This window comes from Ranitomeya variabilis, chromosome 2 (assembly GCF_051348905.1).
Source record: "Ranitomeya variabilis isolate aRanVar5 chromosome 2, aRanVar5.hap1, whole genome shotgun sequence".
In the NCBI taxonomy this organism is placed as follows: Eukaryota; Metazoa; Chordata; class Amphibia; order Anura; family Dendrobatidae; genus Ranitomeya; species Ranitomeya variabilis.
The window spans coordinates 851,783,224-851,810,082 of NC_135233.1; the positions used below are offsets into that span (position 1 = coordinate 851,783,224).

Below are 26,859 nucleotides of genomic sequence, written 5' to 3' on the forward strand. Positions count from 1 at the left end.
TTTTTCTAAGCTAAACAAGACCAACTTTTCCAACTTCTCATCATATGAGAGGCCTTCTGTCCCTTGTAATAAACTATTTTCCTCCTTTGAACTGACTCTAATGTCTGAATATGCTTATTAAAATGTGAAGCTCAAAACTTGATCTCATATTCTAGATGTCGCCTCATAAGTGATTTGTAAAGGTCTAACAATGCTTTGGGATCTCGGGATTTTATCTCTCTTTTTTCAAACCCCTAAAATCTTGTTTGCTTTTGCGGCAACTGCTTGACATTGAGTACTGCAGCTCAGCTAACATGTAACTAGAACACCCAAGTCCTTCTCATGTTCTGTAGTCCCGAGTATACTCCCATTTAATGTATATGCAGCAATAGGATTACTCCGTCCTCGGTGGTGCATTACTTTACATTTATCTACATTACATCTCATATGCCAAGTGTTTGCCCATTCAGACATCTTATCCAGATCATTGTGCAATATCCTAATGTCATGGTCAGATTTTTATATCCTACATAGTTTGGTGTCATAAGCAAAGAGTGACACTTAATTTTCAATCCTATCCACTAGCTCATTAAAAAAGAGGTTAGCGGGAACATTTTCAGCAGGATTGTGCACAGTAACCTACTCACAGTGTCAGGTCAGCGCCATGAAACTGATTAAAATGATACCTAGGTTGATATCCATCTTGTGGTTGTTCTTTAATCTTTATTTTCAGTTTTCAGTTAATGCTCGTTCCCCAGTGCAGCCTCTGGAGGGTCTTCATGTTGTGCTCTGCTTAGGTATTCATAATGCAGACTGCTGACAGGTCACTGATCCCTCAGTGCCCTTTTCCCTAGTTAACAATATTATATATACATACTAAAATAAAATGAAAACCCTTCCGCAGGCAGGCGCCAGCCCTGGCACTTGCACTGCAGCATAATCACATGTGTAATGTGCATATAATTATTATGGTTGAGGTTATCCTGATATTTAAAAAAAAAAAGATCCATTTGAAAATGGTACCTGCTGCACAGTAGCAGATATTGGTTTATATAGAGGTGATCTGATAGCTGCTACTGCCCATGCGCTGGCAGCGCCATCTTGGAGGAAGACTTTTTTTCATCTCTAGCAAGATGGCAGTGCCTGCACCTGTGCAACGCAGCTATTGGCAATCGGTGATAGCTACTACTGCGCAAGCTTGGTGGTGCCATCTCAGAGAAGGAAATTTTTTATGTTTCTATAGCAAGATGGTGTCGCTGGTCGATGCTCAGTAACAGCTATCGGATCACCTATATATACACAAATAGCTGCTACTGCACAGGCGCTGTGGGTCCCATTTTCAAAAGGATTTTTTTTAAATATTAGGATAACCCCAACCATAATAATTATGTGCACATTACCCATGTGATTATGCTGCAGCACAGGAGTCACGGCTGGCGCCTGCCTGCAGAAGGTTTATTAAAAAAATGTTTTGCATGTATATATATTCATTATGTAAACTAGGGGGTAAGTCACTGAGAGATCAGTGAACTGTCAGCAGTCTGCATTATGAATACCTAATCCAAGCATCACATAAAGCCCCTATCATCCCCACAGGCCGCCCTGGAGCACGAGCATATCATTAATTCAAAACTGAAAACAAAGATTAAACAACAACCACAAGACGGATTTCATTAACCAAGGTATCATTTTAATCAGTATAATGACGCCGACCTGACACTGTGTATATGTTACTGTGCACAACTCTGCTGAAAGATTCCCTTTAAAAAGAATCGGTCCTAGCACAGATTCCTGTGGTCCCCACTGCTGACTATATCCCATTTAGAGAATGTACCAATTATGATGACTTTGTTTTCTGTCATTTGGCCATTTCCTCACCCATATAGTTTTCACCGGTCCCTGCTTCTTTAGCTTTGATATAAGGCTATTGTGTTGTACTGTATCACATGATGTTGCAAAATCCAGATAAAACACATCAGCCGCATTACCTACATCCAGATTTTCACTCACCTCCTCAGAGAAACCCAACATGTTGGTTAGACACAACTTATCTTTCATGAATCCATGCTGGTTGTCATTTATTATAATACTAGCTGAAGAGCCCGGCGTTGCCTGGGCATAGTAAATATCTGTGATTAGTTATAGCACCTCACTTCTCTTATTTTCCATCACGCCTCTCATTTTCCCATCACGCCTCTCATTTTCCCCCTCACATCTTTCATTTTCTCCCTCACACCTCTCATTTTCCCCCTCATTCCCCTTATTTTCCTCCTCACTCCTCTCATTCCCCCCTCACTCCTCTCATTCCCCCCTAACACTTGTAATTTCGACCTCACATCTGTCATTTTCCGATCACTCCACTATTTTCCCTCACTCCTCTCATTTTGCACTCACACCTTTTCATTTTCACCTCACACCTCTCATTTTCCCCTCAGTATATACTTGTTTGTCATCTCCCTTATATATAGTATACACCTGTATGTCATCTACTCCTGTATATTGTATATACCTATGTGTCATCTCCTCCTGTATATAGTATATACCTGTATGTCATCTCTTCTGTATATAGTATATACCTGTATGTCATCTCCCCTGTATATAGTATATACCTGCTGTATGTCATCTCCTCCTCTATATACCTATGTGTCATCTCCTCTTTTATATAGTATATACCTGTATGTCATCTCCTCCTGTATATAGTATGTACCTGTAAGTCATCTCCTTCTGTATATAGCATTTAAAAAAAATACTGCCTAGTTCAAGTGGCACTGCTTCAAAAATCAATACATATATCAAAAAGAGAACATGGAAGCATAATGGCCATAAAAATTACAAAATTTTATTAAAATAATTAAAATAGTACATACAATAGTGAATGGGGAAAACTATACAGAAAACGCCAACCACCGCATGGGTAAAGTAAGGGTTTTCTTTGATGTAAAAAAAATGATCAAAATTAGTGAATTCCTATAATAGGTATATGCCAATACAAATGGAATACAAATAGCAAAAAATCAAAAGAAGATAAAATTCTTGAGTTGCATGGCCAGTGCCATAGAATATTTAGCAACTAAATGCATGAATGCAAAAACGCCAATATACATGTTAAAAATCCATATGTTTACCGAAAAAGAATACATGTGTCCTAAAAACATAGTATGTTTTTAACCATAGTAAAGCAAGTAGAAAGGGCCTATGAACAAAGGGAAGGGGAAATCAACCCTATAAAAATTAATAAAAAACCTTGTGGTTCAACCCTGTGGTACAAAGACTAGATGGTCCCTTAAATATTCAAACAGCCTATCTATGGGATAGTATATGTATAAGAAAGTATTCAATAAATGGCATATATAATGATTACCTGCATGCGATGGCAGTGGCGATGACCCGACGCGCGTTTCGCGTGTAGCTTCGTCTGCTTCGTACCTCCCCGCAGACGAAGCTACACGCGAAACGCACGTCGGGTCATCGCCACTGCCACCGCATGCAGGTAATCATTATATATGCCATTTATTGAATACTGTCTTATATATATACTATCCCATAGATAGGCTGTTTGAATATTTAAGGGACCATCTACTCTTTGTACCACAGGGTTGAACCACAAGGTTTTTTATTAATTTTTATAGGGTTGATTTCCCCTTCCCTTTGTTCATAGGCCCTTTCTACTTGCTTTACTATGGTTAAAAACATACTATGTTTTTAGGACACATGTATTCTTTTTCGGTAAACATATGAATTTTTAACATGTATATTGGCGTTTTTGCATTCATGCATTTAGTTGCTAAATATTCTATGGCACTGGCCATGCAACTCAAGAATCTTATCTTCTTTTGATTTTTTGCTATTTGTATTCCATTTGTATTGGCATATACCTATTATAGGAATTCACTAATTTTGATCATTTTTTTGACATCAAAGGAAACCCTTACTTTACCCATGCGGTGGTTGGTGTTTTCTGTATAGTTTTCCCCATTTACTATTGTATGTACTATTTTAATTATACTAATAAAATTTTGTAATTTTTATGGCCATTATGCTTCCATGTTCTCTTTCTGATATATCCTTCTGTATATAGTATATACCTGTGTGTCATCTGCTCCTGTATATAGTATATACCAGTGTGTCATCTCCTCTTGTATATAGTATATACCTGTGTCATCTCCCCTGTAAATAGTATATAATTGTGTGTCATCTCCTCCTGTATATAGTATATATCTGTGTGTCATCTCCTCCTGTATTAGACCTCGTTCACACATTATTTGGTCAGTATTTTTACCTCAGTATTTGTAAGCTAATTTGGCAGCCTGATAGATCCCCAGCCAACAGGAAGCCCTCCCTCCTGCCAGCATATATTAGCTCACACATACACATATGTAAGAGGGTGTGCAGGTGGCTGGTTTGAGCCCTGCATTCCTGTGCATGTCTACCTAATGAAACTGGGTATGTTTTGTGTTTTCTGTGTGCCCTGTGCAGTTTATGATAGTCGACACTGTTTAATATGATAATGGCTGACACTGTTCTGATATTTGTGTGTTAGGGACAGGAATAGGAACAGTCAGTGGCAGTGGTAAGTCAGCATTAGAGTTAAGCGACTTTTACTTTTTTAGGATCGAGTCTAGTTTCGCGAAACCTGACTTTCTCAAAAGTCAGGTGGGGTGAAATCGTCCGATTATTGCGAAAAGTCCGGAGCCGACCGAAGCACAAAACCCAATGAAAGTCAATGGGGAATCAAAATCGACAGTGAGTGGAGGACAGGAAAACACCTACAGTGCCCATTTTAATGCCAAAAACATCAATTCCTGTTACTTAAGCGTGTCAGTCTTAATTTACCTTATAATAATAGTTAGTCATTGAAAATTGGGGGGTCATTTGGCTAAAGTTGTGGGGGGTAGGGGTGGTTCAAGTTTTTCGTGGGCCCAGGAAACGCGGACTACTTCATGGCAGTGGAGCAGGGAGAGGTAAGTATTTAAACTCTACCCAAGGAAGAGGGAGCGCTACTGTGCACCATAGTACACCAAACCCAACAAACAAGGCAACACAAACCAGGGTTAACACAAAACTCCGGGTATACAAAATATTCACTCACATGTAACAGAGGAATGCATCGGGGTGGGAAGATAAACCAAAACCGAGAAGGTTAAGGAATGACCATGCATACCAACCAAGCAACAGTCACTGATTACTCTTCCAACTCTCCTTCTCATATGAAATCCTCTACCACCATTAGCCATGTAGTAAAAGCTATCTCTGATAAGAATTTGTAGCAGAGCCCAGATTATAAAGGGGAAGGGAGTGGCTAACTGAGCTCAGCGATGAGCACTGAGATTTCCAACTGATTAACCCCTGTTCTGCCAGAAGAAATAAACACATTTAAAATGAAGAAGTGCTTCTTCTCAGCACAGGAGTAATAGCAATCAGACACTGCAGTCTTCTGGCTCCATATTGTCGCGGTAACCCCGTAACATTTATGCTATATCTACATCTTGAAAAAAGATACAGTTGAAAGCAATGATGGAACAGGGAACTGTAAGCTGCCTCCTCCATCATTCTCCCTGTGTGCCTAAGCTCTGAGGTCTCAGCACCGAGGGTGCAGCGACAATTATTTTAAGGGGCACCACTCAAAATATATTGGGATCAAGCTACCACAAACCAATAAGTAACATGTTAAAAAAGAAAAGAAGTATGCAAAACTAGAGATCCATCAAAACTGTAAAATGTTTACCATGTATACTCATGTATCAGCCAAGATTTTCAGAACAATTTTTTTGTCCTGAAAACGCCCCCCTCCGCTTATACACGAGTCAATTGTCTGGAGAGGGGGAGCGGTAGAGCAGCGGCAGGATCCGGCGGCTGTGGCACAGTGACAGCTGCAGCCGCCGGCTAACAGAAGACATCATACTCACTCTCCATCGCTGCATCTCCATCCCTGCATCTCCTTTTTCATGGTGCCGGCGGCACGGCTCTCCTGTGCTGAGCGGTCACGTGATACCGCTCATTAAGGTAATTCATATGGATGCGTCTCCACACCCATAGGCGTGGAGCGCATATTCATTACCTTAATGAGCGGTACTATGTGACCGCTGAGCAGAGGAGAGCCGCCAGCACAGTGACAACAGAGATGAGGGACAGAGATGCAAGTGCGAGGAGGGTGAGTATGACAGGGAGGGGGGGCAATGTGAGCCATGCATACAACCAGGGGAAGGGGGAACCGAGTCATGGAGGATGGGGGAGCCGAGCCATGCAGACTAGGGGAGCTGAGAAATGCAGACCGCGGGAGCTGAGCAATACGTGATCGGAGGAGCCATGCATACAAGGGGAGCCACATATCAGGACAGGATGGGGGAGCCACATACCAGGACAGGACAGGGGAAGCCACATACCAGGACAGAACAGGGGGAGCCACTCAAAGCAGGACAGGGAGGATGGGACAATGCATACCCGGCTCATACTCGAGTCAATAAGCTTAACCAGTTTTCTGTGGCAAAAGTAGGTGCCTTCACTTATATTTGAGTCTGCTTATACTCGAGTATATATGGCATTAACAAACAAGCTAAACAATATCTATTAAAAACATTTAAAAAGCACATTCAGCTATGGAACATATCCAGATAAGGTTACAGTGAAACATTTCCCAAACTGTCTGTTTATACAATATAATAATTGAGGATACCATCAAAATCCATAGCTTAACCCCTTCACCCCCAAGGGTGGTTTGCACGTTAATGACCGGGCCAATTTTTATAATTCTGACCACTGTCCGTTTATGAGGTTATAACTCTGGAAAGCTTTAACGGATCTTGGCGATTCTGACATTGTTTTCTCGTGACATATTGTACTTCATGATAGTGGTAAAATTTCTTTGATATTACCTGCGTTTATTTGCAAAAAAAATGGAAATTTGGCGAAAATTTTGAAAATTTTGCAATTTTCCAACTTTGAATTTTTATGCCCTTAAATCACAGAGATATGTCACACAAAATACTTAAGTAACATTTCCCACATGTCTACTTTACATCAGCACAATTTTGGAACCAACATTTTTTTTGTTAGGGAGTTATAAGGGTTAAAAGTTGACCAGCAATTTCTCATTTTTACAACACCATTTTTTTTTAGGGACCACATCTCATTTGAAGTCATTTTGAGGGGTCTATATGATAGAAAATACCCAAGTGTGACACCATTCTAAAAACTGCACCCCTCAAGGTGCTCAAAACCATATTCAAGAAGTTTATTAACCCTTCTGGTGCTTCACAGGAATTTTTGGAATGTTTAAATAAAAATGAACATTTAACTTTTTTTCACAAAAAATTTATTTCAGCTCCAATTTGTTTTATTTTACCAAGGGTAACAGGAGAAAATGGACCCCAAAAGTTGTTATACAATTTGTCCTGAGTACGCCGATACCCCATATGTGGGGGTAAACCACTGTTTAGGCGCATGACAGAGCTCGGAAGCGAAGGAGTGCCATTTGACTTTTCAATGCAAAATTGACTGGAATTGAGATGGGACGCCATGTTGCGTTTGGGGAGCCCCTGATGTGCCTAAACATTGAAACCCCCCACAAGTGACACCATTTTGGAAAGTAGACCCCCTAAGGAACTTATCTAGAGGTGTGGTGAGCACTTTGACCCACCAAGTGCTTCACAGAAGTTTATAATGCAGAACCGTAAAAATAAAAAATCATATTTTTTCACAAAAATTATCTTTTCACCTCCAATTTTTTATTTTCCCAAGGGTAAAAGAAGAAATTGGACCCCAAAAGTTGTTGTACAATTTGTCCTGAGTACGCTGATACCCCATATGTGGGGGTAAACCACTGTTTGGGCGCATGGGAGAGCTCGGAAGGGAAGTAGCACCGTTTGACTTTTCAATGCAAAATTGACAGGAATTGAGATGGGACGCCATGTTGCGTTTGGAGAGCCACTGATGTGCCTAAACATTGAAACCCCCCACAAGTGACACCATTTTGGAAAGTAGACCCCCTAAGGAACTTATCTAGATGTGTTTTGAGCGCTTTGACCCACCAAGGTCTTCACAGAAGTTAATAATGCAGAGCCGTAAAAATAAAAATAAAAATTTTTCCCACAAAAATTATTTTTTAGCCCCCAGTTTTGTATTTTCCCGAGGGTAACAGGAGAAATTGGACCCCAAAAGTTGTTGTCCAGTTTGTCCTGAGTGCACTGATACCCCAAATGTGGGGGGGAACCACCGTTTGGACGCATGGAAGGGCTCGGAAGTGAAGGAGCGCCATTTGGAATGCAGACTTAGATGGAATGGTCTGCAGGCGTCACATTGCGTTTGCAGAGCCCCTAATGTACCTAAACAGTAGAAGCCCCGCACAAGTGACCCCATTTTGGAAACTAGACCCCCCAAGGAACTTATCTAGATGTGTTGTAAGAACTTTGAACCCCCAAGTGTTTCACTACAGTTTATAACGCAGAGCCTTGAAAATAAAAAATCTTTTTTTTCCCACAAAAATTATTTTTTAGCCCCCAATTTTGTATTTTCCCAGGGGTAACAGGAGAAATTAGACCCCAAAGGTTGTTGTCCTATTTGTCCTGAGTACACTCATACCCCATATGTTGGGGTAAACCCCTGTTTGGGCACACGGGAGAGCTCGGAAGGGAAGGAGCACTGTTTTACTTTTTCAACGCAGAATTGGCTGGAATTGAGATCGGACGCCATGTCGCGTTTGGAGAGCCCCTGATGTGCCGAAACAGTGGAAACCCCCCAATTATAACTGAAACCCTAATCCAAACACACCCCTAACCCTAATCCCAACAGTAACCCTAACCACACCTCTAACCCTGACACACCCCTAACCCTAATCCCAACCCTATTCCCAACCGTAAATGTAATCTAAACCCTAACCCTAACTTTAGCCCCAACCCTAACTGTAGCCTTAACCCTAGCTCCAACCCTAGCCCTAACCCTAGCCCTAACCCTAGCTCTAATGGGAAAATGGAAATAAATACATTTTTTTTATTTTTCCCTAACTAAGCGGGTGATGAAGGGCGGTTTGATTTACTTTTATAGCGGGTTTTTTAGCGGATTTTTATGTTTGGCAGCCGTCACACACTGAAAGACGCTTTTTATTGCAAAAAATATTTTTTGCGTTACCACATTTTGAGAGCTATAAATTTTCCATATTTTGGTCCACAGAGTCATGTGAGGTCTTGTTTTTTGCGGGACGAGTTGACGTTTTTGGGCACGTCACATTTTTTGATCGCTTTTTATTCCGATTTTTGTGAGGCAGAATGATCAAAAACCAGCTATTCATGAATTTCTTTTGGGGGAGGTGTTTATACCATTCCGCTTTTGGTAAAATTGATAAAGCAGTTTTATTCTTCGGGTCAGTACGATTACAGCGATACCTCATTTATATTATTTTTTTATGTTTTGGCGCTTTTATACGATAAAAACTATTTTATGGAAAAAATAATTATTTTTGCATCGCTTTATTCTCAGGACTATAACTTTTTTATTTTTTTGCTGATCATACTGTATTGCGGCTCGTTATTTGCGGGACAAGATGTCGCTTTCAGCGGTACCATGGTTATTTATATCTGTCTTTTTGATCGCGTGTTATTCCCCTTTTTGTACGGCGGTATGATAATAAAGCGTTGTTTTTTGCCTCGTTTTTTTGTTTTTTTTCTTACGGTGTTTACTGAAGGGGTTAACTAGTGGGCCAGTTTTATAGGTCGGGTCGTTATGGACGCGGTGATACTAAATATGTGTACTTTTATTGTTTTTTTTTTATTTAGATAAAGAAATGTATTTATGGGAATAATATATATATATTTTTTTTCATTATTTTGGAATATTTTTTTTTTTTTTTTTTACACATTTGGAAAAATTTTTTTTAACTTTTTTACTTTGCCCCAGGGGGGGACAATACAGATCGGTGATCTGCCAGTTTGCATAGCACTCTGACAGATCACCGATCTGAGAGAAGTGCAGGCTGCTTCACAGTGCTTGCTCTGAGCAGGCTTCTGTGAAGCCACCTTCCTCCCTGCAGGACCCGGATCCGCAGCCATCTTGGATCCGGGTCTGGAGCAGGCAGGGAGGGAGGTAAGACCCTTGCAGCAACGCGATCACATCGCGTTGCTGCGGGGGGCTCAGGGAAGCCCGCAGGGAGCCCCCTCCCTGCGCGATGCTTCCCTGCACCGCTGGCACATCGCGATCATGTTTGATCGCGGTGTGCCGGGGGTTAATGTGCCGGGAGCGGTCCGTGACCACTCCTGGTACATAGTGCCGGATGTCAGCTGCGATAGGCAGCTGACACCCGGCCGCGATCGGCCGCGCTCCCCCCGTGAGCGCCGCCGATCGCGCTGGACGTACTATCCCGTCCGTGGTCATGGGGGCCCACCCCACCTCGACGGGATAGTATGTCCGATGTCAGGAAGGGGTTAATAAAGACAGGCCAAGTATGTCCTTATAGTGAATCAATCATGCAACCAAATATTAGCTCCTTCACCCCAAAGCCCATTTTCACCTTTCACACATGGCCATTTTTTCAATTCTGACCAGTGTCATTTTATGAGCTAATAACTCTGGAACACTTCAATGAATCCCAGTGATTCGGAGATTTTTGCTTGTGATATATAGTACTTCATGATAGTGGTAAAATGTGTTCGATGTGACTTGAGTTTATTTGTAAAAATATTGCAAATTTGGAGAAAATTTTGCAATTTTCAAACTTTTAATATGTATGCCCTCAAGCCAGAGTTATCGCACACAAAATAGTTAATAAATAACATTTACCACAAGTCTACTTTACATGTGCATAATATTTTAAACATATTTTTTTTGGTAGGAAGTTAAAAGGGTTAAAAGTAGATAAGCAATTTCTTATTTTTCCAACAAGATTTAAAAAAACATTTTTTTTTTAACCACATCACTTTTGAAGTGCCTTTAAAGGGCCTGTGTGCAGAAAATACCCTAAAGTGGCAGCATTTTAAAAATTGAATTGCTCAAAGTGCCTAAAACCACACTCAAAAAATGTATTAACACTTTAGGTGCTTCACAGGTATTAAGGCAATGTGCAAGGAAAAAAAATAGCATTTTAATTTTTCCCACAAAAATGTTCATTTAGCCTCAAATTTTGCATTTGTACAAAGGTAACACGAGAAAATAGATCATATATAGACTGACATAAAAGATTAGTATAAGCATGCAATAACAAATATAGATAGGCACAAAATACTAAATAACAGTGGACATACGGTTGGCACAACTATGAAGATTGTCAAATATATAGTTAAGTTGCAATATCCTGATTGAGGGTAACCAAACAGACCATAAAGACCCCACGCATATTGTCTCTATAGATGTGGCTTTATTAGGGGTAACTACACTCACTGGCCACTTTATTAGGTACACCTGTCCAACTTCTTGTTAACACTTAATTTCTAATCAGCCAATCACATGGCGGCAACTCAGTGCATTTAGGCATGTAGACATGGTCAAGACAATCTCCTGCAGTTCAAACCGAGCATCAGTATGGGGAAGAAAGGTGATTTGAGTGCCTGAACGTGGCATGGTTGTTGGTGCCAGAAGGGCTGGTCTGAGTATTTCAGAAACTGCTGATCTACTGGGATTTTCACGCACAACCATCTCTAGGGTTTACAGAGAATGGTCCGAAAAAGAAAAAAAATCCAGTGAGCGGCAGTTCTGTGGGCGGAAATGCCTTGTTGATGCCAGAGGTCAGAGGAGAATGGGCAGACTGGTTCGAGCTGACAGAAAGGCAACAGTGACTCAAATCGCCACCCGTTACAACCAAGGTAGGCCTAAGAGCATCTCTGAACGCACAGTGCGTCCAACTTTGAGGCAGATGGGCTACAGCATCAGAAGACCACACCGGGTACCACTCCTTTCAGCTAAGAACAGGAAACTGAGGCTACAATTTGTACAAGCTCATCGAAATTGGACAGTAGAAGATTGGAAAAACGTTGCTTGGTCTGATGAGTCTCGATTTCTGCTGCGACATTCGGATGGTAGGGTCAGAATTTGGCGTAAACAACATGAAAGCATGGATCCATCCTGCCTTGTATGGAGCATCTTTGGGATGTGCAGCCGACAAATCTGCGGCAACTGTGTGATGCCATCATGTCAATATGGACCAAAATCTCTGAGGAATGCTTCCAGCACCTTGTTGAATCTATGCCACGAAGAATTGAGGCAGTTCTGAAGGCAAAAGGGGGTCCAACCCGTTACTAGCATGGTGTACCTAATAAAGTGGCCGGTGAGTGTACATCACGCCAACTGTGCAGAGCCTAAGACCACATGCTACAGAGACCAGAACAGTGGCGGAATAAGGAGAGGTAAAGTGAGATTTTTTTATTACATTAATAAGTTCATTGTACTGTTTGTAGGGCTTTGTTGGGGCCATTATACTATTTTGAAGGCTATTTGAGAATCATTAAACTATTGGATTGCTATATGGGGACATTAAACTATTTGAATGGATATGTGGGGGGCATTCATACTGTGTGGTGGCCTGTGTGGAGGTCATTATACTGTGTTGATGGTTATTAGTGATGGACGAGCATGCTCTTCACTGCTTGATACTTGTTCGAGCTTTTATGTGCTCGAGTCCTCAGGGTCCCGGAGATGCGCAACAATGAAGCCAGCAATTCTCTCTCTTTCTATTTTTCCTCTTTCTCTCTCTTTCTCTCTTACTCACTACTCCGACTCACTCCCTCGGACGTCGAGTAAATGCCTGCCGGGAATATGATTGACTGCTTCATTGATGCACATTATACTCGGTACTCAAATTGGGCACCTTAGCATTTCAAAGTGCTCGATTTGAGTACCGAACACCCAAGCAGTTTACTGCTTGCTCATTACTAATAGTTATGTTTGGGTCATTATACTGTTTCTAGGTGTATCTGGGGCCATTATGCTGTTTGGAGGTCTATGTACGGCTAATTATACTGATTATTCTGTTTGGAGGGCTATGTCGGGGCCAATTATTCTGTATGGAGAGCTATATGGGGACCAATTGTACTGTTTGAAGGGCTATATGGGGGTAATTATACTGTTTGCAGAACTATGTGGCGCTAATTCTACTGATTATACTGTGTGGACGCCCCTATACTGTTTGGAGGTCTATGTGGGGGCCATTATACTGTTTGGAGGGCTATGTGGGGGTTATTATATTGCTTGGTGAGCTATTTGGATGCCTGTATACTGATTTGAGGGCTATGTGGCGCCAGTATACTTTTTGGAGGGCTAAACGGTGGCCATTATACTTTTTTGAAGAACTACTGTGTTACACACCCATCCCAGGTATCCCGAGCTCTGCTTCCTTAACCTCGGCCTGCTGAATGTTGAAAAAGAGGGCGCCGTGGGAACACTAAGAAGCTTCAATAGGAGCAAATTTACTTAGTAAGGGTTGCAGAGTTGTGAGATATGTTCTTCTGTGACCTGGCCAATATTATTTTGGTGTTATGGGGTGAAGCACAATTAATACCTCTGCTATGGGGGTCCCATGATTTCTATGTACATCTCGTATACAGACGTGGATATTTTATAGCTTCAAAAAGCTTAGGTTTTCATTAAATGAAAAAGTTCTTATCTACACACTTATATAAGATAATATTAATGTACTTTGTATTAGCAGAACTTACCTGTATTTTTTTGTTGAAAGCCATAATGTTGTAGACGACTTGCTGGCGTATAAGAAGGATCAAATGTGGCTTGAGAATATGAGCAAGGGCATGGGTTTGTGTAATACATCCAGTATGGATCGGAGTTAAAATCATTATAATACCAACTCAAACATTTCTGTTTGTAGTTCACTGTTTGGGCTGTGTTGTATTCCAAACGATAAGCCCAATATCCTTTTTTTTCTGCCATTAGAAAATAAATGGAGTGAAAATATATGTTTAGATACAGAAATAAACGAAAACAAAAATACATCTGCTGTAGCCTTAATTCTTTCACCCCTGAGACTATTTTCGTCTTCATGACCAAGCCAAATTTTACAATTGTAACCAGTGTCACTTTATGTGGTAATAACTTTGGAACACTTCAACGGATCCCAGCAATTCAGAGACTGTTTTTATGATAATGGTAACATTTGCTAGATATGTCTTGCATTTATTTGAGAAAATGTCGGAAATTTGGCAACTTTTAATTCTTATGTCCTTAAACCAGAGCGTTATGTCACACAAAATAGTTAATAAATCACATTTCCCATATATCTACTTTACGTCTGCATCAAGGGTTAAAAGTTTATCAGCAATTTCAAATTTTTCAAACCAACTTTAAAAAAGAACAACATATTTTTAGGAACCACATCACATTTGGAGTTACTTTGGGGGGGCCTGTGTGACAGAAAATAACCAAAAATGACATCATTTTCAAAACTGAACACCTCAAAGGGCTCAAAACTAGGGTTGAGCGACTTTTATTTTTATAGGATCGGGTCGGGTTTCACGAAACCCGACTTTCTCAAAAGTCGGGTCGAGTGAAATCGGCCGATCCTATAAAAAAGTCGGGGTCGGGGTCGGCCGAAACACGAAACCCAATGCAGTGCAATGGGATACTATGGTTCCCAGGGTCTGAAGGAGAGGAAACTCTCCTTCAGGCCCTGGGATCCATATTAATGTATAAAATAAAGAATTAAAATAAAAAATATTGATATACTCACCTCTCCGACGCAGCCTGCACCTTACCGAGGGAACCGGCAGCCTTCTGTGCTTAAAATGCGCGCGTGAATGGCCTTAGATGACGTCACGGCTTGTGATTGGTCGTGGCCGCCCATGTGACCGCCACGCGACCAATCACAAGCCGTGATGTAATTCTCAGGTCCTAAATTCCTAATTCTAGGAATTTAGGACCTGAGAATTACGTCACGGCTTGTGATTGGTGGCGTGGTGGTCACATGGGCGACCACGACCAATCACAAGCCGTGACGTCATCTAAGGCCATTCACGCGCGCATTCTTAGGAAGGAAGGCTGCCGGAAAGAAGCCGAGGGTGAGTATATTCCTATTAGGAAATATACTCACCCTCGGATGCGCCCTGCTTCTTTCCGGCAGCCTTCCTTCTTAAGAATGAGCGCGTGAAGGGCCTTAGATGACGTCACGGCTTCTGATTGGTCGTGGCCGCCCATGTGACCGCCACGCGACCAATCACAAGCTGTGACGTAATTCTCTGGTCCTAAATTCCTAGAATTAGGAATTTAGGACCTGAGAATTACGTCACGGCTTGTGATTGGTCGCGTGGCGGTCACATGGGCGGCCGCGACCAATCAGAAGCCGTGATGTCATCTAAGGCCATTCACGCGCGCATTTTAAGCAAAGAAGGCTGCCGGTTCCCTCGGTAAGGTGCAGGCTGCGTCGGAGAGGTGAGTATAGCAATATTTTTTATTTTAATTCTTTATTTTACACTTAAATGTGGATTCCGATACCGATTTCCGATATCGCAAACATATCGGAACTCGGTATCGGAATTCCGATACCAGATTCAGAAGATCGCCGACCTCATGGCCGACCCCACACAGGGGTCGGGTCGGGTTTCATGAAAATGGCTGACCCGTTTCGCTCAACCCTACTCAAAACCACAGTCAAGAAGTTTATTAACTCTTCAGGTGCTTCACAAGAATTAAAGCAATGTGAAAGGAAAAAACTTAACATTTTACATTTTTTCACAAAAATGTTACTTTAGCCCCAATTTTTTTTATTTTCACAAGGGTGACAGGAGAAACTAGACCCCTCAAAGAACTTATCAAGATGAGTAATGAGCACCTTGAACCCAAAGATGCTTCACAGAAGTTTATATTGTTGAGCCGTGAAAATAAAAAAATACTATTTTTCCACAAAAATGTTGTTTTAGCCCCAAAGTTTTTATTTTCCCAAGGGTAGCAGGAGGAAAATGGACCTCAAAATTGGTTGTGAAATTGTGTGCCAATACTCTATATGTAGGGGAAAACTACTGTTTGGGATCACTGCAATGCTCTAAAAGCAAGTAGTGATGCTTTGGAACAGAGAATTTGATGGAATCTTTTGCGGTCATCATGTTACAATTAGAGCGCCCTTGATGAGTAGTGAGCACCTTGATCACCCAGATGCTTTACAGAAGTTTATATTGTGTAAATAAAAAATCTAATTTTTCCATAAAAATGTTGTATTAGGCCCAAAGTTTTTATTTTCACATGGGTAACAGGAGAAAATTGACATAAAAATTTGATGTGAAATTGTGTGCCAATACTCCATATGTTGGGGAAAACTACTGTTTGGGCGAAGAGCAGGGCTCTGAAAAGGAGTGATATTTTGGAACACAGAATTTGATGGAATGTTTTGCAGGTATCTGTTATGATCTGGTGACCTTGGAGCCGAATGAGACTTTCTCTGGAGTAGGTGGTACCTGTACTGAGCGCAAACCCTAAACTGACACCGCAACTAGAAGTAGCCGTGGGGTGTACCTAACACATCCTAGACACCTCGACACAGCCGGAGGACTAAATACCCCTATAGATGGAAATGGGAATTCTATCTTGCCTCAGAGCAGAACCCCAAAGGATAGGCAGCCCCCACAAATATTGACTGTGAATATAAGAGTAAAGACACACACAGGCAGAAAAACAGGATTTAGCAAAAGAGGCACTTCTAGCTAAATAGAAAAGGATAGGACAGAGTACTAAGCGGTCAGTATTAAAATCCTAAAAATATCCACAGCAGATAATACAAAAATACCACATCTAACTAAAGACATGGAATGTATATCTGCATCTCCTGAGAATCCAACATGACTGAAAAATCCAAACACAGTCTAAGCTGGACAAATAAACACAACAAATTGGATTGAATTGTAAAGCACACAGCATGTGTGCTGCAAAGACAAAAACAGAAACTTATCTTAGCTGAATTGGCAGCAGAGCAGGAGGAACCAGACAGAGATGAAACACCTCCATGAACAATGGACAACTGGCAAGGGCTAATGGATCCTGCACACCTAAATAGCCCAGTCAGAGCTGCAATCAGCAGAAACACCTGCCCAGGATTGCAACCCAGAGGCAACTGCACTACCACCAACAACCACCGGAGGGAACCCAAGAGCAGAATTCACAACAGGTATCATGTTGCATTTGTCCCTGATGTGCCTAAACAATGGAGGGATTGCTTGGGTGTTACTGTAATGCTGTAGCCATCTTGTTTGTCACATTACTGTGATTGGCTGGCTGTGTGACATCATCAAGGCTTATGAAAAAAAAACAGACGCTGCCCGGCTCGGCACGTTGACGCCATTGCACAGCTCTGAGACACTTCATATTGAAGAGAGAGAGTGATTGTCTAGGCCTGTATGTGCATGGTATAAAAAATCAGAGGCTTGTAGTGTTGATACTGACGCTGAAGCTGAGCCATCATACAACCACCCTTTCAAGGTCTAAGCATTTGCTTTGCTGTTTGCATCACATTAAATCTGCATTTAGCCTAGGGAGGGAAAGAGAGTCACAGAGCACTCAGAGTCACAGAATACAGTCTGTAGAAAGGGATTAGGGCTGTGCAGTCCATTGTAAAATATGTAGCTGCAGCTTTTTTTGTGTGGCTGAAAAAATGGAATATATTTTGATCCATCAAGTATTATGTGCTTTGAGGTCGTGTTGTGTTATATAACACCCCAAAAGTTGTTGAAACATTTTTCTGGGTTAAATTTCTTACCCATACACTATTCCATGGTGTGGAGTTCATTTCTGTGATGTATGGAATGGGAGAAAGTGCTTACATTTTTTTGTAGGGTTATATTTCTCAGCCATTCAGTATTACGTAGTCTGAGTATATTTTTGTGATCTATAGAACTCACAAAAGAGTTAAACCGTTTTGTAAGGTTATATTTTTAGCCATGCAGTATTGTGTTGTCTAGGGTACATTTCTGTGATCTCATAATTCTCAGCCATACAGCATTAAGTGGTCTGGGGTGCATTTCTCTGATTTATAACACTCCAAAAAAGTCTTAACATTTTTACTGTATTCAATTAGTCATCCATGCAGTGTAACCTGCATAGTGGGCGAGAAAGCAGAAGCAAGCGAGACTCCTGAGGGAGTGACTAGAAAAATATCAGAGCCAGTGGAAGCTGGCAAAGCAGCAAAGGTGACAGGAGTCTGTGGTCCTGATCCGGCCTATATCCCGGACCTACCAAGGCCAGAACTCAGGCCACATCCCTTTACCGCTGGGGTTCTTGCCAATTGCAGATGGGAGAGCTTGGATTCAGGAACTGGTTAGTGGACTGTGGCTGGTCAGAAGAGACGAGGATGCAAGCCAGGACCAGGTCTGCACAAATGTTATTGGTCAAGTCCGCTAGCTGTAAGGTACCGAGAGTTAGCTTCCCGGGAGGTGGTAGTTACTTATGACTGACAGCAGAAAAGGTGGTCTGTTGTATATTTTGTGACCCATCACCACATCTCGCAAGAGCTGACAGCTGGAACTAGGGTCATGTTCTTCAAAATGGAAGGGCAACATCGCTTGTAGGCAGTGGGTGTGATCTCAGAAGGAAAAGAGCATGATAAACCATTTTTGAGCATTGAACGGGCCTGAAAGAGGCTACTTGAGGTAGCTTGAGACAGAGCTACTACCACCGCCAAGAGATTGTACTGTCCTTGGGGTTCCCCACCTTGTGAGCAGTTGGAGAACCCCATGCGTGAGCAGCCTATGGTGCAGGTGACACAGTGGGCTGTTGCTCATTTCTATATATCAAGGGCTCTGGCATTATGTGAAGCTGGGTCATGTACAGCCCAGGCACCTGGGAATCTGGCTCCAGGAAGCAGCTGAAGGCTGTCCCCCACCTCAAGAAGAAGAAGAAGAAGTGGATGCCTGAAGAGAATTACTGTATTACCCTGCTTATACCTTTCAACTGAGTTTGCACTTTGTGCAAAGTCTTTATGAGTGTAGGAGTACAGCACCTGCACTTTAAAAATATTTCAATGAGGCTTATCAGTTGTTGTTTTTCAGGAGTCTATGGATGACCCTCCTTATAATTTTTTACTGGCTTTACAATTTCTGCAAATCCTTTGAGTGTATATGTACATAAAGATAATGGAAAGATATATATCTTTGTACCATGTTAGCCAGTAGGTAGAAAAATATTTAGATTTGAGAGTCCTCAGTGGTTGGTACCTTTTAATGACTAACTGCAAAGATGGTAACAAATTGCAAGCTTTTGAGACTACTAAGGTCTCTACATCAGGCATAGAATAATACAAAATCTGAAGAATCACATATTTATACACAACTGGGCACAGAAATAAAGCAATAGATAAGACAAGAGATGTGAAGCAGAACTATCATTATGGGAGAAGGATAAACGGTGGCGGCTGTAAATATTGGAACAGTTCATAGATAAGGAAAGTGAAAGTGTATATGAACCACTGAGAACTCTCAAATCTAAATATTTTTCTAAGTACATAAAGTACACTTTCAAAATATTTATGTTACATTTTTTTCATGGATTCAATGACTCATCCATACAGTTTAACATGTTTATTGTTGAATTTTGGTGATAAGTAAAATTTACAAAAAAAATTCTGGATTAGATTACTCATCCGTAAGGTATTACAGTTTTTTTGTAACATTTTGGTGGCATATAACACTACAAAAAAGCATTTGAAAATGATGCTTATTTGTTTACATTTCTTACCCATTATTAAGTTAAGGGTACCATCATTTCTATCCAGACCTATTTCATGATTTTTTTTTTTTTTTAATTCTGTGGAAGCATGGTTGAAAAGCAATACCTGACATTCATTTGTTTATTTTCATAGATTTTTAACTTATTATAAATGTTTTCAGATTCAAGTAATTTCTGTGACAATTGTGGATTTTTCTGTCATTAAATGAGGGGTACCAACAATTTTGACCATGTGTGTAACTCTTAAAAGTGCATAGCCTTTATGAGTTTATAAGTACCAATACATGACAATTTGAACAGAAAGAGTATGAGGCCCTCCTTTATATGTGTTAGGCCGGTTTCACACGTCAGTGGCTCCGGTACGTGAGGTGACAGTTTCCTCACGTACCGGAGACACTGACACACGTAGACCCATTAAAATCAATGCATCTGTGCAGATGTCATTGATTTTTTGCGGACCGTGTCTCCGTGTGCCAAACACGGAGACATGTCAGTGTTCGTGGGAGCGCACGTATTACACGGACCCATTAAAGTCAATGGGTCCCTGTAAAACACGGACCTCACACGGACGTTGTCCGTCTGCAGTCCGTGTGGTGTGCCGGAGACAGCGCTACAGTAAACACTGTCCCCCCCACATGGTGCTGAAGCCGCCATTCATATCTTCTGTGCAGCAGCGTTTGCTGCATAGAAGATATGAATAATAGTGTTTAAATGAAAGATCTATGTGTCCACCGCCCCCCCACCCCCTGAGCGCCCCCCGCTGTTCAGAAAATACTCACCCGCTCCCAAGTTGGCTGTCGCTGCTTCCTTTCTGCCCCGCGCCTTCTACTGTATGCGGTCACGTGGGGCCGCTCATTTACAATCATGAATAGTCGGCTCCGCCCCCATGGGAGGTGGAGCCGCCTATTCATGACTGTAATCGGCCGCCCCACGTGACCGCATACAGTGGAAGCCGCGGCCAGACCAGGAAGGAGCGACAGCCAACGAGGGAAGCGGGTGAGTATTTTCTGAACAGCGGGGGGGGGGGGGGGGGGCGCACAGGGGGTGGGAGGGCGGCGGACACATAGATCTTTCATTTAAACACTATTATTCATATCTTGTATGCAGCAAACGCTGCTGCACAGAAGATATGAATCGTGGCTTCAGCACGATGCAGGGGACAGCGCTAAACATTAGCGCTGTCTCCTGCACGCTCCGTGTGGTACCCACTCGCCACACGGGCGGCACACGTGTGCCGCACGTATGGCCTAAGTGAGCTCACAGGCACACGGACACGGATAACTCCGGTACCGATTTTTTCCGGTACCGGAATTATCTGGACGTGTGAGACTGCCCTTACAGGGTTTCTCTAAGTCCCTCATTTTTGGCAGTTCTTGCTTCTTTCCTAAGTGAAACTGAAATTATCTATTTTTTTTAATACATTTGCCCTATGTACAACTCATTATACAGGAAAAAATGGTTTCTTAACTTTTTTCCTGCAAAATGCAGTTTCTCTTTGGTTTGGAACATTTTATTGTCTCTTCTTAAAGTGGAGTAAAAGTGTACGAAGCGCAGCCTGCCTGTGATTTGCGGTGATGTCATTGAGCTTACCGCTGGTCACAGGCAGAGCTTCTCATGCTCTGCTCAGTGTGTTCTGGCTGGGGTGGAGAGCACAGCTCAGCGACGGATCCTGTGCTGCCCATTGTTGGCTATAATGGAAGCAGGATTCATCGCTGATTGTCAAAAGCAGGAATCCAGCGACGGGTTCCGTCTTTTGAAACTGAGCATGCTGACTATGCAGCATCAATAGTAACAAGATATAATGTTAAAAAAAAAATCGCAATATTCTTACTTTCCGGCATTCCGCGCAGCGTTACCGATGCTTGCGATGCTCCCGGCAGCTAGCGTTCCCTGTAATGCATTGCGAAATGACTAGATGACATCGCAGTCTCGCGAGACAGCGACGTCATCAGTGGTCATTGCACGCAAGGCATTACTGGGAATGCAAGCTGCCGGGAGCATCGGTAACGCTGTGCGGGACGCAGGAAGGTAAGAATATTGCGATTTTTTTATGCGGAAAACCGCTGCGAAGACGCATACGCAACAGGTACACATAGCCTCGACGAGTCCGTCAGAAAAATGGGCCCAGTGCACCCTTTTTTTACAATCTGCACAGGATCTGTCATTTCAACATTTTGATGGATCCTGTGCAGATTGTAAAAACGGAAGTGTGAAAGAAGCCTTAGCCGCTCCTTGAGGTAGACACAGGCACACATGGGATTAAAGTCTCTGGGTGGTTTATTGTATCATAAACTAAAAACCCAAAATGGTAACAGAAAAAAAGACTGTGTGGCTCAGAAGAAAATATAACAGTTCATACACAATGTAATAATTATAAGGGATAACTCAGGAGACTGTTTGCATGGAACAAGACAACTACAGGACACAGTTTTATAAGTAGTAAAGTCTATATTATCACACGGTGATTCAAACAGGTGCAGAGAGAAACTCAAGTCCACAACACTTGGTGCAAATAATAAACGCAACTTAGCAGTCTATAGGAAACTTCAGAGGAAAACAAGCAGAAAGTCTATGAAGCACAGTTATTCTTGAGGAAACTTGACAATCCTTGTCTTAGTCAAAACACAGATAGATATGGTTATAAGGCAGTTCAAATCATATATTAGCTCAACCAGGGAGGCCTGGTTAATTGTTGTGAATTCCGTTCTTGGGCTCCATCCTGTGGTCATGAATGGTATTTTTGGGAGTTCTGCTCTTGGGCTCCCTCTGGTGGTTTCAAGTGGAACTTAGCAGCTGCTTTCACTAATCGGTGCCCTGGCCTTGTTATTTAACTGGGCTTTAGGCTGTAGCTGATGCCAGCTGTCAATGTTTCTTTCTGTGGATTCAGTCCTTTCCTGGAAGTTCTCTGTTGGCCAGTCCATTTCAGCTTAAGATAAGTTCTGCTAGTTTTTGGGTGTTTCCCTGCTTATGACCTTCTGTTCAGTTTAAGTTATGTCTCTTTTGTCCAGCTTGTCATTATGAATTATTCCGGCTAGTTGGAAGCTCTGGGGTCGCAGATTTGCTTCTCCACACCGTGAGTCGGTGTGGAGGTTATTTTTTGTAAACTCTGCGTGGACTTTTAGTTTTTTTACTGACCGCACAGTAGCCTTTTCTATCTCTGTCTATTTAGATAGTTTTGGCCTCCTTTGCTAAATCTAGTTTCATTTCTGAGTTTGTCATTTCCCTCTCCACTCACCGTCAATATTTGTGGGGGGCTATCTTTCCTTTGGGGGTTTCTCTGAGGCGAGATAGTTTTCCGTTTCCTCTTCAGGGGTAGCTAGTTCTTAGGCTGTGAAGAGGCGTCTAGGCAGAGATAGGTACGCTCCAGGGCTATTTCTAGTGTTGGGGTTAGGAGTAGGGATTGCGGTCAGTAAAGCTACCACCTCCCCAGAGCTTGTACTTTATTTGTTTTACCCACCAGGTCATTTCAGTTCTGCTCCGTAATCACTAGGTCATAACAGTGATTGCTGTCGGTGGAGCTGCCACCTCCGCTGAACCATGATTGGTTTTACCCACCAGGTCATCTCAGTACTGCTCCGTAACCACCAGGCCATAACAGTTAATAGTCTCAGGTTATTAAAAAGCAGCAGCAGCTTACATGTCCAGCAAATGCAGATGAAGTAAACACGAGCAGCAGATGAAGGAGGATTACTGGAAACTTGTGTATGCAGCAAGAACTCAGAGCAGAGTAGCAGGATCACCACACAGGTTCACAGGAGCAGGTGTATAGCCAGGGAGTAATCAGAGGTCAGGAGCTGGATGCAAGGCAGAATACTCTAGCACAGACTGAAGGCTGAGGTGGAGTTTTATAGCAGGAAGACACAGTGCACATGAGACCAAAGACGCCATCTTGGAAAAGGGCAGTAATGCACAAAAGGTAAAAAATGTTCAGAGTCCTGACACACAGTCCTGCCCAGTACTTCTGAGACAACACATATGGCAGCTCTCACAGGAGCTTCAGTATGGAGACTTCCTTCCCTCCACACAACATAGACAGAGAAAAAAAAATTGGCTGGATATTTATTTCCCCAGCTATACCCTTGAGGTGGAGATGTAGTGAGTAGGCATCCCGCCCATCTTTTTACCTATTCACCTAAAAACCCGCCCATGACAAGGCCGCTTAACGCCTTCAACACATAGCATGCTGAATAGAAACTTATGGGTTTCTAGATCATGGAGGAAAGCAATCTCCGTGACACAAATCTCCCTGCACATACAGTGTTTTTAACATCAGCTTTTGCATACAGGATTTCTCCATGTTATTTTAATCTAATAAAACAATCTCAGATACAAAGATAGATAGATGCAATTGATCAGATAAAACCAGTGCAAGGTGTTTGCAGTTTAATGTCCATGTATTTAGCTAATAATTCAATAAATTAAATAAAAAGATGGCTTTGGTTCCATCTACTTTTTCTTAACCAGCTGTGGGAAAGTCTACAGCTGTAGGCTGATGTTTATATTCTGGAAATAAACATGGAATTTCCCAGGCTATTAATATCAGCTAACTGCTGTCTACTTAGTCTTCACTGGTTGTTAAAATGGGGAATGGCTTTTGGTTCCCCTTATAACTAATAACCAGAAAAGGCTAGGCAGACAGCAGAAGGCTGATACTTATAGGCTAAAATGCCTCCATGGGTATTGGCCCCCTCCCAGACTAAGAACATAATCTCTCATCCGCCCCAGAAATGGCTCATCCATGAGATACATCAATTCTGGCGCTTAGCCTCTGCTCTTCTCACTTGTCCTGCTGCGGTGGCAAGTATGGCAATAGTTTTGAGGTTGATGTCAGCTTTGGATTGTCAGCTGACTTCAAGCCAAGGGGTTGGTAATGGGTAGGTGTCTATAAGATGCCCCCTTTACTAACACAATAGTAAAATATAAAATAAAGACACACACAGAGTAAAGTACTTTAATCGAAATGAAGACCCAGACTCTTTTACCCATTTATTAATGTAAAATCAAAAATAATAAAACATCATATTCCTCAATCCTTATGTGATGTTGCACCATGAAGAACTCCAGCTCTGCATCATCCATATGTTTTGCTGAGAGGTGGCATGATGCGACCACTCAGCACTGTGAAAAAGAGAGTGAGAATGCTCCTGCAGTGTCTAGCGCTGATTTGAGAAAGGTCAGCAGAGTTCATAGCAGATAGACACTTGTCATCTTATTGACGACACTGCTTGCATCATGAGAAATTTTTGCCACGCTGCTGGCCTCACCCCAATCCACCCCTATTTACCACTTATTTCTCCCCCAGGCAGTAGGAAATACCAGAAGGGTGGTGGCAGTGAGGGACATTCAGCAGGGGCTTGAGGTTGCAGAGCATAGACCCATATCCAGGACTGTCCACTGTATCCAGGTGACTTCGGTCCAGCCAGTGCTGGCAGTGCAACGTCATCTGTGTGTCCTGCTCATTTTTAGCTTAGAAGTGTGGATTTATATTTTGTTCACAGTCGGAGCTGCAAGAACTTTCTCATCTTTATGTAGCTTCACTTTACAACATCTGCCATTTTTATGTGTGTAAGGCCATGTTCACATGTTGCAGAAATACTGTAATACTGTGTTTTTTATCTTCTGGAGGATCCGCACAAAACTACTCAAAAACAGTCTTCTAGAACCCCATTTACATTTTCAGCACGAATGTGTAGTGTGTCGCCGATGAGGGCCGGTCTCCACAGAGGTACTGCACTTCATCCAGATGTGTAGGACTCCACTCTCAGGTAAGGAAGGGGCAATATCCAGAACCCACATACTTGCATTTAACACCACACCACTTTAGCCTGGCAAGTTGGGCAGACCCAAGAAAAAGTGGTTGAGATCTCACTCAAACAAGAAGGGTGGTAACAGTTGGAGGAAAGTTAGTTAGTCTGTGGGGAGGAGGAGAGCAGAGCATATGTGAGGAAAGGAGCTCCCAGAGAGAGGGAGCTAGAGAAAGGTGAATCTACAAAAGGAAGAGGAAGAAGGGGTCCTAGGGGCATGGTTAGTGAGGAATCCACCCATGGGTCCTGCATCCACGCTGACCATCGCCAGGTGGAGGGACCAGGTTCAGTGGGGAATCGGTCCCCAAGACTAGTGGAGAACTACAAGGCTCAGCTAGCCAAATGGAGGCTGTGGTATCTGTATGTGCCACAGCCACATCCACACACATTCGCTGAAAAGGCAGCCACATAGGACCAAGGGGAATAGACAGACGTCGCCTGACAAGATCCGAGGTTGCATGCTTGGTACACTCTGTGTGAAGGCACAGGGCAGGAGAGGTGAGAGCCAGCATAGTGAGATGGCCAGGAAAGGAACATAAGAAGGGTGTCCTGTAAAAGTACACCCAAATTACCTTAGAGCTGGCTGGACCACAGACCCGGAGGACACAGCACCCCGGCTGGGAACTGCATCTAAGAACTGTGAGTAAAGGTGTGGCAATTGCACCCTGCTGAGTCCTCTGAATTATTACTGCATCACTTGCCCTGCACCATTCACTTCCACCATCATTGACTTTAACACCATAAGTGCCCTGGTGCCTAGCTCTACCCGTGGAGAGCTGTACCAACTCTGCTGCATCACCATCTGTCCCAGAGGACCTGAACTGCAGCGTTGGCCACCATCTCATTACCAAATACCATGGGTGGCATCACGAACAATTCCCCTTTTCCCCTATAAACTTTATCTTCCCCCTTCATTAACTTGGACGCCCAGGGCTACGGACCGGGTCACTTCTGCCGTGACACATCTCCTTTAAGAATTATCCAACCAGTTTCCGAGTACCCCACGGCCCTGGCGGGCGCTCCATGTGGCCACGTTTTTAACGTGCTTTTTTATAGTACAAAAACGTTTTGATTCTGCACTTAAAAAAGTAACTGAGTTTTTTTACTTGTGTGTTTTAGGCTCCTCATAGAAGACAAGAAAGAAAAAAGCACCAAAACCACAAAGTTCAGCAATGTCTTTAGATGCGCAGTGGGTGCAGTTGTCATGAAATCACATCCACTTTGTTTGGACAGTTAAACTCAACAGAATTTATGTACAAAAAATCTGCAGCAAATATGCAACGGCTTCAGCATTACAGTGTTTTTACATTTTTATGGGTTTAAAAGAGAAATATCAATATTGTCATTTTTTTTTTGCGTAATTTACCGATTCCTGTAAATTATCTTATCGCTGTGTTGTGTGAGTAGTTATGATTACATGGACACCAAATATGTCCATGTT

General features: G+C 42.4%; 1 protein-coding gene across 1 annotated transcript in view; it reads right to left on the bottom strand.

Annotated features, from left to right (window-relative positions):
- Nucleotides 1–17,417: 17,417 nt before the first annotated feature.
- Nucleotides 17,418–26,859, bottom strand: part of LOC143803976 (uncharacterized) — a 296,624-nt gene continuing 287,182 nt past the window's right edge. The window contains exon 16 of the mRNA XM_077281727.1: nt 17,418–17,422. Coding sequence (XP_077137842.1) covers nt 17,418–17,422 — 5 coding nt within the window. The remainder of the gene's footprint in view (nt 17,423–26,859) is intronic.